This window comes from Zalophus californianus, chromosome 5 (genome assembly GCF_009762305.2).
Source record: "Zalophus californianus isolate mZalCal1 chromosome 5, mZalCal1.pri.v2, whole genome shotgun sequence".
NCBI classification, from domain to species: Eukaryota; Metazoa; Chordata; class Mammalia; order Carnivora; family Otariidae; genus Zalophus; species Zalophus californianus.
The window spans coordinates 149,274,683-149,292,572 of NC_045599.1; the positions used below are offsets into that span (position 1 = coordinate 149,274,683).

The following is a 17,890-nucleotide window of genomic DNA, read 5'->3' on the forward strand; positions in this document are numbered from 1 at the left end:
TTTTATGTAATTTTATTAATCTCCTCATTGTAATTAACACAGTAACTGATGACTGTTTACTAAGTTACAGTTTTTAGGAAATGGGAGGGCAGGGAGCCAAGATAGAACAGGGATTCTTCCTATTAATCGTGCACCTGGTGCAGGCCAGCGAAACCAGTAAGGGCGCATCAAAGCCTGAGTGAACGCAAAGGTCCGGTGGCCCCGGCCGCTCACATGAAGAAGGAACATTCGCGGAAGCTTCCCAGCTCTCAGACCAGCATCCTGCTCCTGCCCAGTGCACCTTGCCGAACACGGCGGCCTCAATCTCTCCTGACGCGCTCGGCATTTTGGGTGTTCCTGAGGCAATCCAGAATACTTAATGCTTCACGTTTTCCAGTGATTGGAAAATGGCCAGGAAAAGGGACAATGTTCATTCAATAACAAGATTTCTGTTAAAAAAAAAAATGTGCTGTTTCCAGTTAAAATGAAGCACAGCTGCACCGGACAAGTTTTTGGTGAATTCTGAAACCACAAGAGACTCTAAAAATCCACTCACCCTGAGAACACGGCTTCTGTGTAAAACCTTGTAAGGGACACCGACCCTGGTTGGGAAGGCCAGCCAAGAGAGGGTGCAGGAGGCCCGCCGGGCGCTCTGGACGCCCCCCCCCCCCCCCACCTACAGAGCAGTGTCAGTGGGCCAGAGGGAACAGTCTGCTCCTTCCTTCCCCTGCTCCTGTGGTTTCCCACTCTGTGGAGGTGGCGGCCACCCAGGCAGCGCTGTCCCAGGCCAGGGGGGGACCTCCACCGTGTGTCCATCAGAGCTTCACGGAGTGGCCCAGAGATTGAACAGCCTTCTAGTTGGAGATTGCTTTTAAATATCTGGCAATAGGCAGTAAATTTTACTACTGCCATTTATCTCCGTGGACCTCTCAAGAGCATCTAGAGTAAGGAATTCTGTTTCAAGATATTGTTTTGCAATATTGAAGGTACTTTAAAAAGAAGTACCTTCCAACATCCCAGTTCTACCCAGAAGGAAGAAAAAATCATCTTGAACCAGAGCCTACCAATGCCTCTGGCAATCAGCATAAGGAGGCTCCCCGCTGCCTTGGGGGCTCTAAGTCCTTTCAGTGGGAGACAGAGCGGTTTACCCCTTAGGAGCACACCCAGCACCCTGCCCTGCTGTGGAGTCACCTGGGGAGCCAGGCTGTAGAAAGTGCCAGATGCCTTTTGTCCGGGCCTCAGCTGGACTCCTTGCTGTGCCTCAAGGTCTCTGCCCTACAACACCCACAGTGAGAGCCCAGGCATTCCCCTGGGGCTGTGGGGGAACACCACCACACCGTGGGTGCCCCTGGCCTCTGACCCAGCAGGATGAGAGGAACCAGAGAGGCGGGCCTGCCTTTATCAGGGGAGGGAGGAACATGGCCTTTGGCCTTGGGCTGATGGCTGGAATGGGTTGTGAGGGGCAGGGGTGTGTTTCAGCCCACAGAGGCCACCAGAGATGGCTTGTCATTCTGGTCTTGTGCACACTTAGCTGTACGTAGTCAAAACAGGAGACTCCAAAAGCAGAGAAACGGTCAGCTGGAATGACCCAGAGTTCCTGATTCTTGACCCAGTATGCAGCCCAGTCGTTCAACCTGCATTCCAGTCTGATTAGTTTGCTATTAGGTAGCTTACAAATTCATAGGAAAAAATGCCTACAGCAAATCTTGAAAAAGATGAAGTAGCAGGAAAATGGCAGAGACATAATTCATTTATATAATCATGAAATGCTGCAAGTCCAAGATGAGTCCATTGACAATGGACTTAAAACAAAAATGGGATTATAATTTTTCTGAACTTTGGATAATCTTCAAATTTTTCAAGGTACCACCTGAAATAAGACAAAAAAGAAACAGTAAGAAAAGCGTATGATTTTGTCGCTTAAACGTTTAATGGATGCCAGCAAAGGGCAACACTTTTCATTGCGCAGGAATACGGAGATTTTTAGGAGTAATACTAAAAACTGTGGCATTTCAGAGATGTAGTTTGATTTTGTCTCTACGAGGAATGATTAAATATATTTGATTCTAAAGCATGATTCATAAGAAGTAGCCCATGTAATTCGCTCAGGAGGAGTGTCTCCAACGTCGTCTTCGTCTGGTGACTCCCGATGGTTTTCCTCGGACCCCAGGACAGAGCTCCGGCTCCGGCTCCGGCTCCGGCTCCGGGGTCTGTGGAGCGGGCACCCAGCTGCGTGCCAGGGGGCTCTCAGACAAATCTGGGAGGCGCGGGGGGGCCGGCACACGGAACAAACACACATTTTCGGTGTTGCTATACACGACACCAATGAGGCACCCCCCCCCTCGTTTTGGGGTAGTGGCTAGTTGGGGAGGGCGGCATCTAAGGGGATGGAGTGAACGCTTAAAATAACCTGGCAAGATGGAGAAATAGCCAGAAAACAAGGAGTTTCTGTCAGCACAACAGATAAACAGACGAAACATTATGATGGGAAGTGACTATGAGCTCGTACGGCGGAAATGCGTGACAGCAGCAACCTGACAGGGAGTCGGCAAAATCTGCTGGTTTCTGGCACGTTTCACACCATGGTCGGCGGACAGATTGGAACTGCAGCCCATCAGATGGCCGTGGGCGCTTCCACACGCTGTCCTGCAACCCCGGGGAAGCCCCGCGCCGCCCTGCGCCCCCCGGGGAAGCCACGCGCGGTCCTGCGCCCCCCGGGGAAGCCACGCGCCGCCCTGCGCCCCCCGGGGAAGCCACGCGCCGCCCTGCGCCCCCCGGGGAAGCCACGCGCCGCCCTGCGTCCCCCGGGGAAGCCACGAGCCGCCCTGCGCCCCCCCGGGAAGCCACGCGCGGTCCTGCGCCCCCCGGGGAAGCCCCGCGCCGCCCTGCGCCCCCCGGGGAAGCCACGCGCTGGCAGGGAAGAGAACAGTCCGAAAACATTCCTCCTTCCCATTCCTCTTTCCCAATTCCCATTTTGCCCTAAAACCACAGCATCTGTTAGCAACTGGGCACAGCTGACCCAATGTTTCCGACCTAGAGCTTAATTATCAGTATAATTCTCTATGAATTTAAATATTTCACGTCCAATTATAGAAATAAACTCAGTGTAATAAAATATTGCTTTGAGAACATCATAATAAATAAAATACGGGGCTAGGAATAGTCCCATGGATTGTTTTCTTTTAGTTTAATTAGCTGGGTTCGCTGGAGTATTTAAAAAAAAAAAAAAAGGATAGCTTTTATTTTGTCCTCAGCTTGTAAATCCAACATTTCTGAGCATACTTCCACTAAACTGATTCATTTTTCAGCAATTAAAATTGGTTTTGCAATGACATCAGTATAAATAGCAAATGAATGAAAAAGAATCCTTTCAACTCGTGAACTTTCTGCAAAGAATACCTTTGGTTTTTATTAACAGAGACTTTCATTTGGAGAATGAAGTTATTTATTTCTATTTCCTATTCAAATGATAGAATTTGAATATTTCCTATTAGAAATTTGAATATTTCCTACTCAAATGTTGAGGGAGATTTTCCCATTTTCATTTGAGAAAACGTCATTACCACTGACTTGGCATGCTCTTGTTCAATCTTCCTCTGATCCAATTTCTTAAAATATCAGTATCATCTCATTTTTCCATTATTAGAAACCAGCCAATATTTGCTTTCTACTCTCTAGTGCACCTAATGTACAAGAAGAGCATGTTCCTCCAGAGGCGGTGCCAGGGATGAGAAGGTGGTCTCGGGGGATGGGGGGGCCTGGGGAGGGGGAGAGAGGGGAGGATGGACGGGAGGAAGAAGATGGGGAGGGAGGGGGAGGAAGGGAGGAGGGGAGGAACGGGGGAGGGGGGCAGAGGGGTCAGGAACACGGGCCGGTCAGGCTGGGCCAAGATTCAGGTACTGCTATCACTGTTATTTTTCTCCGAAATGCTTTGTTCACACCCGGGAAGAGGCATTCTGCAACAGCATGAGCTCTGGGGACACGCCGGTGTGGTGTCATCTGGAAGGAGGAAACGGAGGGCTCCAGAACTCACACACCTTGTCTTTCTCTTTCCTTACGGCCCAGTGGGGTTTGGATGGCTCAAAGGCGGGTGTCTTGGTTTCCTGGGGCCTCTGCAACAAAGGACCACGTGCAGGGGGCTTCAAACAGCAGGAATTTATTCTCTCCCAGTTCTGGAGCCAGAGGTCTGACCGTGCTGCTTCCCAGGCTCTCAGGGAGGGGCCTTCTCTGCCTCTCTCAGCTTCCGGCAGCCTCGGGAGTGTGCGGCAGCGTCCCCACGTGCTCTGCGTCCATGCTTCCCACGGCCGTCCTCGTGGGTGTCTTCGTGTGGCCTTCCCGTCCCTGTGTGCGCGTCTGCAATCTCCCTCCTAATAAAGGCACCGGGACTGCTGGGTCAGGGGCCTGCTTACCCCAGCGTGACCTGACCTTAACTAACTACATCTGTGATGACCCCTACTGCCAAATAAGGTCACATTCGCGGGGTCAGTTAGGACTGCAACATATTTTGGGGGGCGTGGGGGGAGGACACAGTTCAGCCCATTGTAGCAAATTGTTTCGTTTTCTGTCCCTTTGACGCGGTAACCACTTTCCCGAGGCTTCCCTGGTGTGAGCTTTTCCTACCTCTCTCCTCCTCCGCAGCTCTGGCGTAGGGACAGGTCCTGGCTCTCAGATCCCCCACTGTCTGGAGCGTAGTGGGGCACCTCAAAACACGGAGGGCTGGAGGATGCTTCTCCTCTGATCTCAATAATCTCAGGCTTTTGGCCTAATGTCTACAAATATTAGCTGAAGAGACCTTCCACTCTGCCCGTTCTCTTCAGTAGCTCTGGTAATAAACCTCTGCATCTTTAAATACATGGTGAGCCTGGAAAGAACCCTAGGAATTCTGACTCTGAAAAGTCTGTATGCGTTCCACTACGCCATGACATCAGTCTGTTCTTCTGGGGGCTTCTCTCTGCCCCATTCCCGAGAGATGGCAGACGGCCTGGAGTCAGAGGAAACTCTGTGTCTGCACATGCCTCCTAGAGTGTCAGCAGAACCAGAGATCTTCATGAAATGTGTTCGAGGGGAATGAAGCCAGGGAAGGGGGGCGGTGCCCTTTCTAGCTCGGGGGCACAAGCCGGCGTGAGCCGCCTGTGCCCTATTTCCATCATCGCTGTGGTCTCGGGGGACGGCCGAGTCCTCTCCCTTCTGAGAAGCCTGGACTTTGTCCCCTGAGCCTCAGTCCCTTCATGGGTCAGACTGCGAGGGCACTCCCTAGGTTCACTTCAGCTTTGAAGCCTTGGATCGGTTTTTATGAGTTTATATGGGTCCCAGAGATCACAGGCCGTTTGGGGGATGTGATAAAGGCTGTGGCCCCGGACCTTGGAAAACAATGTGATTTCAAGGGCACGCAGAGCCCAGGAGCCCGACCGCGACCGCGGGTCTGCAGGGGTGCAGGGCGCTCACGTGCAGGAGCTGCGCGAGGGCCAAGGGGGCTTCCTCTGGGCCCGGTTGCAGGTGCTCAGCCTTCCACACTGCAGACTGCATGCTCCTGGCCAGTCCCCAAGGCCCCTGCCTGACCTTTCACTTGACCATCAGCTCCAGCAGCAAACATTCAAAGGGGCTCAGAGTTGGGTGCAGCCAGTGATGATGCTGACGTGTACCTGATTCCCTAGAGCAGGTTTTCTGGACGTCTGCAGGGTTTTGGACTTGGTTAGCTAATGCCAGGTACACCCTGGGATTCGGCAATTCAAACGAATGTGAACATTTCGAGCATCAAACCTGCCAATTGTTATAAGAAGGCCAGAGCACAAATTCAACATGCTGAAAGTGTTTGCGAACTTACTGGTGATGCTGCTGGGCCCGGGTGAATAAGATGCAGAAGGTGAAGAGGGCGAAGGCCCCGCCTTGGAGGGACCAGCCGGCCAGGCTGTAGCCGCACCACTCAACCACCTCCCCGAAGTAGTTGGCTGCCGTCACGTATTCGAACAAGCCTCCTGTAAGGAAACACAGGCAAGGGGGGCGCTTCCTACACAACGGTGCCCAGTAAGACCCTGACCGAACAGACAGCTGTGGACACTTAGCATGAATTCAGCCCGGGGGACACGGCTGCTCCGGAATGGTAATCAATGAAACACACCCAACATTACTAGTTCTACCATCTCACATCACGATTTCTGGTAGTAACCACATATCTAGATCAATACCTACACTGTTCATCTGAATATAAAATGCGACAGGTTTCATGTACTTTAAAATGTCACTTGACTAGTCAATGAATCACATGGATGAAAACGAAGTAAGGACCGAGACCACAGAATAACAATTAAGGAACTAGTTTGATCAGACAGACCTATGCAGAGGCCTGGACCCAAAATAGAAAAAATAAGAATTTTCAAGGGCAGATTCATTCATTCAGTCATCCATTTTCACAGATCCCTCAAGTGCACAGGACAGGCCAGGCCCTGCTCTAGGCACTGGGAGTGCACCGTGGATAAGACCACCCGCCGCTTCCAGAACACTAATCCCCAGCGTAGCCCACGTGGAAAGCACGGAGCCCAGCACATGGTGGGGAGTGCTGCAGAGCAGGAGAGAGGGGCCCAGAAGTCAGGCTGGGGGTGCAGGGAGGTCTGGTCGTGGCCGGTGGCTGGGAAGGGGCCCTGCTGGCAGGTGAGGTTTGGGGCCGCAGTGGTTGGGGCTGGGACACTCTGGGCGCTCTGGGCACTCTGGGCAGCAAAGGCTCGGAAGCTGGAGAGCAGAGTGGCACGCTCCAAGGACCACCTTAGGGCCATAGTTTAAACGACCTGAGATGTGTAGGGTTTTTCCCATCATTTGTGGTCTGCCGGGCTCTCCGAGGCCTGAGTTAAAGACAGGTCTCTTTGGGGATCTGGCTTTGTGCAGGCCGGATGTGTGAAGGCACCCCCTCCCTAGGACCACATGGATCCTAACTCATGGCTTGAGGTTTTCGGAGTGTCCACAGTTGGCGCACATTTGGGCTACAAAGCTGCATGAGAACAGCTAGTGGTTATGGACTCCCACGAGTTGGGTCCTAGACTCAAGCATTTACCCAGCTTTTGCCCTCTGATGATTATGACTTCCTTTCTTGACACCACATGGATGCACTTTAAAAGATTTAAAAACAAAAACAAAAAACATTTACCCAACATTTTTAACTATTTTCAGTTGTCCACTCCTGCTATTACCAGAAATGAGGTATTGCGCACCCCCGGTAAACCATAAATTCTTCCTCATATTCTCCTTCCAAAGAGATACAACTGGTTTCCTTTTTGCTTAATAACCACTCAGTGAACCAGAATGGGCTCTTCTATCATTCTAAGAAAACAATAATCATAGTGATTGCGATCGGTAATGGTTAGTTATTGGATCCGACAAAACTGAAACAGCAAGGCATCCTGCAGAGCAATCTGGGATCAAGTCTCCCGTTTTCAGTACGTACCCCTTGGTATCTTATATCCAGTCTCCCCTGGTTTCCGGAGATTCCTCAGGATATGGTCTGAATGGATGTTTATCAGCATGCCTATTAACCACAAGCAGAAACCTGCAGAAAAGCCAATACAGAAGAGTATTATGGTCAATAAACCAGGAAATTCCCAAACCCAAGCCTGAATGAGCGGTATGACTGTAATCCGTCCTATTATCATTATGAGCAAGCCATGTTAGCCACAGGTGATAGTGAAAATCATAATAAATACCATGCTTCACTTAGAAAGATAAGTGCTGCACTCAGGTCTGCAAAAGTGGGCGGCACCACCATCTGTGGGTCGGCCCCTCAGGAAAACTGGGTGCGGGTGGCCGGGCCCTCCCCAGGGCACACAAAAGCCTGGCTAGCCGTGCAGGGGCCCCTGCAGCTGTGGCTCCTGGTAGCTCGGCCCTGGTGCTCCTCTCTTCTTTCATTAGAGCCTCATTCGCACAGGCTCACACCCATCCACAGCTTCGCCTGCGAGTCCCTTCCTGCTCATGGCCAGTTGCGCTCCTGGGTCTGCTCCTTTGCCTCAGCTCTGGAGAGAATTCCCCAGCCGCTGGCTACACGTCTCCCCCTACACATCCTGTGGCATCCCAGATGTTCTCTCTCCCGTTCCTAAAAGTCTTCGGAGGTTTGTCATCACCTAAAGGGAGTCTTATTAGTATCATGCAAATTAATTCCGAAAAGAAGACGGAAAATACCCAGTGTTTTATAAAAGGAATACCTTGATTTGATAAAAAGAGTTAATTTGATCATCCTGTAGTATTAGAAAACTGGGAAAGTCTGACCGTGCTGATGGGTGGCACTCGATTCAGGGTCAAGGAAACGTCCAAGTGGAGTAACTCCATCATTCCTCTCTCCTCGGCCCCCCAGCGGCATGGACTCCTCTTCCAGCTACTACAGGGACAGGGGATGATGCATTCTGGCCCGCAGCAAGGGTTTCAAGCCTTCTTCCTTCCGATTTCACCACGGTAGGCAGTTTTCTTTCTAGATAGTTCCTGCCAAAGCTTGTAGTATTTTATAAGTCACTTATTAGATCCATAAATGTATAGTTGATTTGAGACCTTTTTGTGCATTGCGGTATGTCGCCTCTAGGTGATTTGGCCCCAATGGGAGGTTCCAGAAAGAATCACGTTCTCAAAATGCCATTTTTTCCTTATTTCTCTTCTAGGAGACAAGCTCCCTTTATTGTCCCGATTGGTAAGAAAACTAGTATTTGTGTTCATCTCAGCTAATTATTTAATCCTGTTTTGGGGGATCTTAAAATCTTTTAGATTAACCACTTCTGCTGCTCTGGAAAACTTTTTGTTAGGATATTATTATTACTACTTGCTTAGCTCTTCATGGCAAGTAGCATAAATGCAATTAATTATTCATGTTCTTTCATATTTATTTCCATACAAAAACTATAAACTCTATGTAATAAGCATAACAGAAAAGTAACCTAGTTTGTTTCCCTGTTGGCATTTTTTTTTTTTTCATTTTTGATTCCTCCTGCTCACTTGTAGAGAAGTTGAGAGGTTGGTATACAATTTAGTGGTGTCTTTAATGTTAGACCAGCTTCAAAGACATGTGCAAGTGAAGTGGTCTATCAGCAGACCTACTTCTAATCACATTTAAATTCACTTTCACATTAAATTCACAAAGGACTCTTTGCTGTTGTTCGTCAAACATATCCAAACAATTCATCATAGAAATGATTTGTGGGGGGAACTCAAACGAACATGCAAAGCCTACATCCTGGAGTTAACAACCCCCTTCCCCTTGCCCCTGGCAGCCTGCTCTTGGGGCACCAGCACTGCGGTTCTGCTATTTCCTCAGTGCAGACCTTGGGCCAGGTGTTTAGGCATCGGTCTCCCTTGCTCCTGTGAAAGGTCCCTAATTTCTGTCCTCTCAGGAACTTGGGGTGGCAGAAGGCTCATGTGGGGCTCCTGGCAGAGAATGAGGCCTTCTCTGCAGGGCCCCTGCAGCCTGCTTTCTCCTCCTGCTGGCTGGGGTGAAAGAAAATCAGGTAGTCAAAAAGCGGGTAAGTCAAGAAGGTATTTGGGGGCACTGCACCAATAAAATCACTTGGGTCTAGCATCTGGTGGAGGGCTTGGCGGAGCTGCCGAGGCCCTTGGGGACCCTCTCACCCTTCCCCCACCTGGTGGCCGGGGGTGCACATACCCTGCTGCCACGGCACCCTGGTATGACACGTGAGGACATGGCCCTGGGAATAGAATTTTAATACACAGACACAGATGACCGAGAAACGTGAACATGCCTCATCGACAGCAGAGTACTCCTCCAGCGCTAGGCTCCCACGGTCACGCACTCGCACACAGAGCGATGCCCGGTGAAACGGGAGGCCACGTCAGGGCACTAACGCCAAGAGCTGTGGGACTCTCCGAAACTTAGAAGAAAACTTCCTCATCAACAAGAGCCTCAAGGTGATGTATTTTTTAACACTCTTGCATGTATTTTTGACCGCTGATGTTATATTTTCATTTTTACCCAGAACTTACAAGGCTTCAAGTAGAACTCAAAAATGATAAAAGATTAAAAAAAAAAAAATCAGAAACTTCACACACCTAAAAGCTTATTCAAGTTAGCATAATCAGCAAACTCTGACTGCCTTGTTGGAAGGTGACCCGTCGGACTTTTTCTCATATTCCAGAAGGAACTGTGGGAGGCTTAATGATGGTCTTAGATTACACGGCCAGTTAGTGACGGAGTTCCTCAATCTTCATCTGCTGCTCACTCTGCTGGAACCTGTTGCTATTTTTAGGTCCGCTTTAGGAACAGGTATTTATGCTTTCTGTGCCAAGTTGGCCGTGGTGCTGGGCACCTGCATCATCTGCTGCTGCTGGCGCCGCCCGCCTCTCCCTCCGCATTCAGCCTCCCTACCACTAGGTCATGGACCAGCACAGACCCCCTCTCTCCCTCGAGGAGCGTGGGTTTTCTAACCAGGAACGGCGGGAGCATGAAAACCCAAGTTCTGATGAGAACAACGGAGTGCATCCCTGGGGGGACTCTTACCTACTAGAAATCGCGGATCCGTGACCCAGTCGTCGGCATACACAGCATACTGGCTCAAGTATCTGCTTTGCAAGTAGCCATTATAGATACAGAACATGAATGCCAATACAAATGTATACAAGGGCATGGGCTTTCCTCCTCGGATCAGAAATGGGAAAATCAAGGACCTTAGGAAACATGAAACAGAAACACATTTAAATAAAACACAGACCAATGATAAGGAATCTCATTTCTGCAATTCTATTTCAAGTCTTGGGTTTTTAATCTTGCTTCCTTGTCCAGAAGTCATTCTCAGTAATGCTCAGACTGATATACTCTGTTCAAAGCAGAATTTCTAAAGAATTAACCATGTTTCAATAAGGTTCACCATAGTGCACAAACTCAGGATTCTAATTATATTGAACATGAGACAGACATATGGAGAGAAAACTAAAGGCTTCAAGAGGCTGTCAACATTTGCATTATCCTCCCTCACTCTCGTCTGAGCAACACGACGTGGGGGACACCATCACGCTATCCATCAGCACGGTGGCTGCATTGGCTGAGCATTCTCCACCCCACTCGTGGTACCTGGAGACACCCACACAGGAAACACCATGACACACGCAGGACAGAGCACGAGATGGACTCAGAGTGGGTATGCCCATCAACTCACGGTCACAGAGCTAGTGAGTGGCTAAGCTTTGGTACAAACCCAGGCAGCTCAAGGGTCACATTTTTCTATTCCACCACACTAGTGAAAGTTTAGGGAGATAAAATAGACGGACAAGAAAGTAGACCTTATGAAGAAAAGAGGACACAATATTGTACTCTGAACTTCCTCTGTAAAATCAGTATGTAATATGCTGAGAGAGGGCTGTCACTACATAGCCTAGGGGCCTTAAGGGGATAGTAAGGAACAACCGTCTGCAACTTCATGCCAATAAATGTGAGCATCTGGACAACACAAACAGACTCCTTCGATGACACGGGTGACCAAAACTGACCCCAGAAGAAATCGACAACTCAAATAGTCCTCTGTGAATGAAAGACATTGAAGTGACTTGTGAAGTTCTAGAAAAGGCGCAACTAGAGTTGGGGGAGGGGACTAGTTAGCTGCACAGAGGCCCAGGGACATATCAGGGGATGCAACTGCTCTGCATCTTATTGTGCTGATGATACGTGCTGTATGCAATCATCAAAACTGACCAAGCCACAGACTTAAAATGAGTGAATTTCATCCTATGTAAGTTATATCTTAAAATGGGAAAAACATAAAGGCTCATTATTTGTTTCTATTCCGACCATCCACTCCAGGGCGAAAACAGAACAGATTCTTAGCAGCAGTAGTAACAGCCTGATAGCATGACACTGGCTATGTGTCCTCAAGGCATTCTCTTGTAACATGCTCCCTTAGGTCCTGCGAAGGACATTCTTGCCATCAAAGGCAGCCTTCAAGGTTCTCATCTTGCTCAGGCCAGCTCCCCTGAAGCAGACTTCATATGGGGTTAGGGCAAAGCACTGGTTGGATGGAAACATGCATCTGGCTATGATGTCATCAGTGAGGTTAGTTGTTTGCCTGGAAACCAGTGTCGAGAAGGACCTCAAAAAGAACAGGGGATCTCAGCCATTTCTCTCTGCATTGTGGAAGCATGGTTCACTCTTTAGCAGAGTTGGGACAGTGAGCTGGCGTCTGGGATGCAGGCCCGCTGCAAACGTCTGTACCGCAAGAGGTGGATTCTCACATAAATTTGCAATGGATATGATTTCTAAGCTCCAGATGGAGTTCCACCAGTGGTTTTTGAACATTTCAAAACCTATTTAACTGTAATTAAGGAACTGCCACCTGCCAACCAGAAGACATTCATCTACATTGTAGTGACATACTAAAGGACAAATATCAAGAGAAGAATGGAATAGAATTCCATAAATGTATTCCAAGCAATTGACATGGTAAATTACAATCAGAAACTTGTGGACTGAAATCAAAATTTGGCAGTACCAATGTATGTGAAAAGACATTTTCAAAGAGAAAATCTCGAGGTTCCTGGGTGGCTCAGGCGGTTGAGCCTCTGCCTTCAGCTCAGGTCACGTGGAATTAGTCCCACATCAGGCTCCCTGCTCAGCGGGAGAGTCTGCTTCTCCTCCTCCCTCTGCCCTTCTCTCCCCCCCACTTGTGTTCTCTCTCTCAAATAAATGAAATCTTATAAAAACTTTTAGAAAAAGAGAAAATCTCATTGCCCATCAATCAGCATTAAGGGGTGAACACTTGCCATGGATGTTGATCATGGGGAATGCTAACTCTGAAGCCCAATTAAGTGAATGTTGTCCCCACCAAATAAAGAATTCTACTCTTCTTGTTATACCTGTTAGAGAAATTAAGGTATTAGATTTAGAATTTTCTCAATAGAAATCTTTGTGAAATATCTCTTTCACAACAACCCTAATTTTGTCCCTTGGTCCACAAAGCTTAAAAAAAGCACTACGGTCCTTTCCAAAAAGTTTTGACCTTTGACCTAGATGAAAACAGAGGTTACACTCTGGAAACCTCATTGTGACTTTCTTAGTGAATGCTCTTGCTCAAGGCCCCAGTACCTAGATTGCAGGCAGCCTCTTTGGTTTGGGGTCCACCTGGTCTGCAAGATGGGGTCTGTGCATCTGGGTCCTCAGTTATGCAACAGGACAGAGAGTCACAGTGATCTGCTCCAGGGTGTGCCCTGGGGGAGCCTGGAAAAGACATGCCCAGAGGACCTGGGACAAGATTCACTTCTCTCTGGTCTCATATGAACGTCAGAAGCACGGCAAGGACTGGAAACAGGGCTTCAGAAAGGTTGATGCAGATCTCTTCTGTTCCTCTCTTATCTCTACCCTTGAAGGGACAGCAACGCCCCTGACGTCCATAGGCCTGGCCATAAAATCAGAGGTCTGGAGAACAAGCTGGCTCAGGCAATGTCACTTATGCCTTCAGACCTTGAAGGGGGAGCTAACATCTCCTCACCCAGCCTCCCCTACCCCACAGGCTGAGTGCACCAATATGAACCAAGCACTCCTGGCTCTGGGGTCTTCAGCAAGCTAGATGGCCGGATGCAACGCACCTTCCAGAGGGGAGCACTCTGCTCCCTCTTGCTATCTTTGGGATTGTCTTTCTCCTTTTAGGTTATGCCCTTTGGCTTTACTTCTTTTCCTTGGAAGTCCATGCAACAGTTGTTGGAAAGGGTTTCCTTTGAATTGGGTCAATTAGGAACCAAAATGGGGCAGGGGGCCTTCTGGGCATGACTTTTATCTGAGCCTTCATCTCGACGCTAGCGGGACAAGGGCAACCCAAGGATTGCAGTGGACCCCAGGCTGCTTATCACGGTGAAGGATCTACTTCAAGACATGATGCCAGGCTCCGTGAGGAAGGTAGACATGGCCGCTGGACCCACACAGCACTTGCCCTGACCCGGTGATCGGGGGCCCAGGACATCTCAGTTCAAAAGCCTTTCTCAAGTAGTGTCTCATCTGCACTAACAAGCACCCTTCCACATAGGAACTGTGGGAAACGGGCATTACCCCTCTTTGAGAAAACGTATGAAGTCGGAAGTTGAAAATCCCTTAACGTGGAAATCATCTGTAAGATAAACCGTGAAGAGCTTGCACTTAAAAGTACCTTATTTAGGTAATGTGTTATATAAATCTATGCTCTGTTCCAATAATGAGCTAAAGGACATAAAACTGTCGGGTCCCAGGGAGGTACAAAGAGCTACAAAGAGATTCTGTTTTCTACCTCATCAGATGGAGTGTGGGATTGAATCTGACACTTTGTTTTCTATCATGTTACAATATCCCATTTTCCCCCTTCTGTTCCATGTAAAGAAACAGTACTTACTTTTTCATCAAGTTGTTATTACCCATGGAAACTTGCACATCTCTGTGGTTGTGAGGCAAGCAGGACAGCGGGACACGTTTGATGAGGGGTTGAACTGAGAGCTTTCAGAACCTGAATCTCTGTGGACCTTCGATGGCCAGGCAGCATGCTGTCTCCTGCGTGGGTGAGTTTACAAGCTTGGGGAGAGTGGAAGTGTTTCTCACAGTTCCTGACACAAAGTGTCTAGTAATTCCTAATCCTACACAAAATGGTTTTTTTTTTTTTTTTTTTTTTACACTTCACAACTGTTACTATTAACCTATGTAACAAATCAGGACCTGGAGGCTCAGAGGAGCCTGGTGGTAGAGACTCAAAGTGGCAGTTCCAAGGCCATGTCCCCTTCCCACATGTTCTCCCAATAAACTGGAATAATCACATCCAGTTATTTTGCAATGAGAAACTATGTATTCATTCAACAAATGATTTGACTCTCAAAATAAAAGCAATTGGACATTGTGTCCCAGGTACAATGAAACATCCAATTTGGTGATTTGCCAGCAAATCTAACAGTAGATTTAATCATTTTTAAATGTTTAAAACTGAAAGTGGTTGTTATAATTTTAATAACTATATTACTTTTTCTCAACAATTTGACATCTTTGAAATCTACAGATCAGTTCCTGTTACTTCTCCCTTCTGAAATGCTCTTTTGCAACAAAAGGCAGATTCCTATAAAGCCACACACTTAGATAAGCTCTGTGGGCTTTTAAGGCAAGGTTACAAATGCAATGAATATTTCACTACCTGTCATTCTATACTTTTGAATAAAAGTGTTTTTTTTTTTTTCCAAATTATTTGAATCCACAAGGCAAGGGCCAAGGGTTCAGTGTATCCTTCAGCTTCTCCAGTTCCCTGGTGTGTTTTAATATTAAACGTGCCATATGGCACATTTAAAAGTGAGGCTGGGGCCAGGTTCTTCCCCGCAGGGCCACCAGGAGAAAAGATGAATCCAGGCAGGTATGACTCTTTGAGGATCACCATCAGGGGTAACAACAGAATCGAGATCCTGCAAGCTCAGGGAACTGGCTGAGCACCGACCTTGGGGAGGGTGTTAGGAAGAGGAGGCCTTGCGGGCATGTGAAAGTCTGCATTCAGCACTCTCCCTCTGCTTCACAGTAAAGGTGGTTCCTGGGGCCTCGGTGGTAATTGGCGCCATGTGCTCAAGTGGGACTTCGTAACAATTGTTAAATGGACAAGTGAACGAATAAGCCCAGTGACTCATTCGCTAACTCACCGAGTGGCAAGAGAAAATTCATGAGCAAAGGCAGCCTGAGCTCAGTGACTACTGAAAAAAACCTGCTTGGCAGGAGAGGAAGCAGCAGAACAGGAGGTCCGACTGCAGTTTAGGGGCCTATCAGGAGGGCCTGTGACACATGCAGAGCTGCTCCGCACTGATGCTGGGGACCACAGGAAGCCACTGCCCACGGCTAGCGTGCACTCGTCTGCGGGGCGGCAGACGCTGCTCCACGCGCAGCAAAACCAAGGATGGTGTGAGAAGACACCCGCCGAGCCCTCCAGAACTCAGAAGCCCTGTGGTCAGCATGAGACACCTCAGGGCATACAGGATTCAGGCAAACACTATAACCATCAAGGGCTGTGGGAAGACTATGTTGTTTGTCATGGCTTACAAACGTTCCTACAAATGTCCTTCGCCACCCAAGGGGGAGCCGCCTAGGGCTCTGGGATATTCTTTCCTATAGCTACCCCCTCTTCCTGTCCAGGACGGCCTTCCCTTCTTTCTCTCTTCTTCCAAAAAGATCCCATAGATTTTTCTGTCTTGCATTCCTGCACTCCTTAAGGGAGTATCCTTTTTTTATTTTTTATTTATTTACTTCAGAGAGAGAGAGAGAGAACGCAGCGGGGAGGCGCAGAGGGTGAGAGAGAAACTCAAGGGGACTGCGAGCTGAGCGCAGAGCCTGATGCCGGGCTCAACACCACAACCCTGAGCATCACGACCTGAGCTGAAACCAGAAGTTGGATGCTTAACTGACTGTGCCACCCAGGCGCACTGTGAGTGTCTTGTCTCTATATCCCCAGTAATGAGTACAGGACCAGGTATGTAAATCGATCTTCTGAAATGTGTGCAGAACGAACACATAAAGACACACAGCTTGTCCCTCCTCTGTAAGCAAACACCACCTTCCCATTGACTATGGGACGCCCCCCCCCCCCGCCCCCGACACTGGTCCTCACCACTACTTCAGGCAGCTAGAACTCCCCCAGGGCAGGGCCCTGCCTCACTCCCAGGTAACCTCGGAGCTCAGCAAAGAGCCCCTGCAGGCATGTCCTGGCTCTGTAAGGCACCGCGTCAGCATCTCCCTAGCATGCCCCCTGGTGTGAGTCTGTCCTGCCATCAGCCCAACTCAGGCTCGTACTAACGTAGTCCCCCATCTCCCTCAGTCCTGTGTCATCTGCAGGACCCTCGATAAATGGTAGGGCTGCACAAATGTTCACTGGGTTGGCTGGATGGTTTACAGCAAGTGCTACATGCTGTTTGATCTTCTGTTCCCTTACAAATGCTCAGTGACTGTTTAATAAATTAGCTATTTGGGTAGAATGGAAAATGTTTATCTTTTCTATTTGGAAAACGTAGATGTCCCCAAACCGCACAGGCAATATGTGCTGTCACATGTACAACTTGAAACAGAATAGCCCAGCAGGTTGAAAAGCTACACCTGACCTAGCAAATCCCCTGGAGTACGTTTCTAAAGCCACTGCTCTTGGAATCAGGGGTTCAGTCCCAACCGCCCCTTGTCCAAAAAACTTGGGTAAAACACCTGAATTCTGTGTCTCAGTGGCCTCCCTGAAATGAAGGGTCAAGTTCTGGCACTCCACAAGTGACTGTGGCCCGGCGGGCTACAATGAAACAGTGTTTTAAGTTAGAAGGCTCAGCTCAGGCTTTCAAAACTCTGCAAATTGTTCCCTTTACACAGTTCCAATGCCCCGTCTTCAGAAGGTTCTCACTGGCACTTGAGACTGGCAGCAGTGTGCGTGAACAACACGCAGGGTACATGCGTGGCTGTGCCATCTGCATGACAATATGGAATGGTCTTATTAATTGCCTATTGAGCATTTGGATTTGCCAGCACTGTGCAAGCATTTTATGGAGTTGTCTTTATTTTTTTTTTTAAGATTTTATTTATTTATTTGTCAGAGAAAGAGAGAGAGGGAGCACGCACAAAGCAGGGAGAACAGCAGAGGGAGAAGCAGGCTCCCTGCTGAGAAAGGAGGCTGAGGCAGGACTCTAACCCGGGACTCTGGGATCATGACCTGAGCCAAAAGCAGACGGTTAACCAACTGAGCCACCCAGGACTCCCTGGAGTTGTTTTCATTTAAATGCATGCTAAACCCATGGGATGGCGCCATCACTGCGCCCATTCCACGGACGGGGAAACGTGCAGCACAGCAGCTTAGTAACTTAGCCCAGGTCCCTCGTATGTGGCTGGGATGACACCTAGCAGTCTGACTCCAGAGCTCACTTTTGGCCACTAGAGATACCAGAGAGACACAGGTTCTAGCACATTTATGGAGACGTGTACGTGGAC

The 17,890-nt window shown here is 48.7% G+C and overlaps 1 protein-coding gene across 1 annotated transcript in view; it reads right to left on the minus strand.

Annotated features, from left to right (window-relative positions):
- SRD5A1 (steroid 5 alpha-reductase 1) overlaps nucleotides 1-17,890 on the minus strand; it is a 20,398-nt gene continuing 2,508 nt past the window's right edge. The window contains exons 2-5 of the mRNA XM_027604823.2: nucleotides 10,460-10,626; nucleotides 7,415-7,516; nucleotides 5,804-5,954; nucleotides 1-1,849 (exon numbers count right to left, since the gene is read on the minus strand). Of these exons, the coding sequence (XP_027460624.1) occupies nucleotides 1,783-1,849; nucleotides 5,804-5,954; nucleotides 7,415-7,516; nucleotides 10,460-10,626 (487 nt within the window). The 3' untranslated portion in view covers nucleotides 1-1,782. The remainder of the gene's footprint in view (nucleotides 1,850-5,803; nucleotides 5,955-7,414; nucleotides 7,517-10,459; nucleotides 10,627-17,890) is intronic.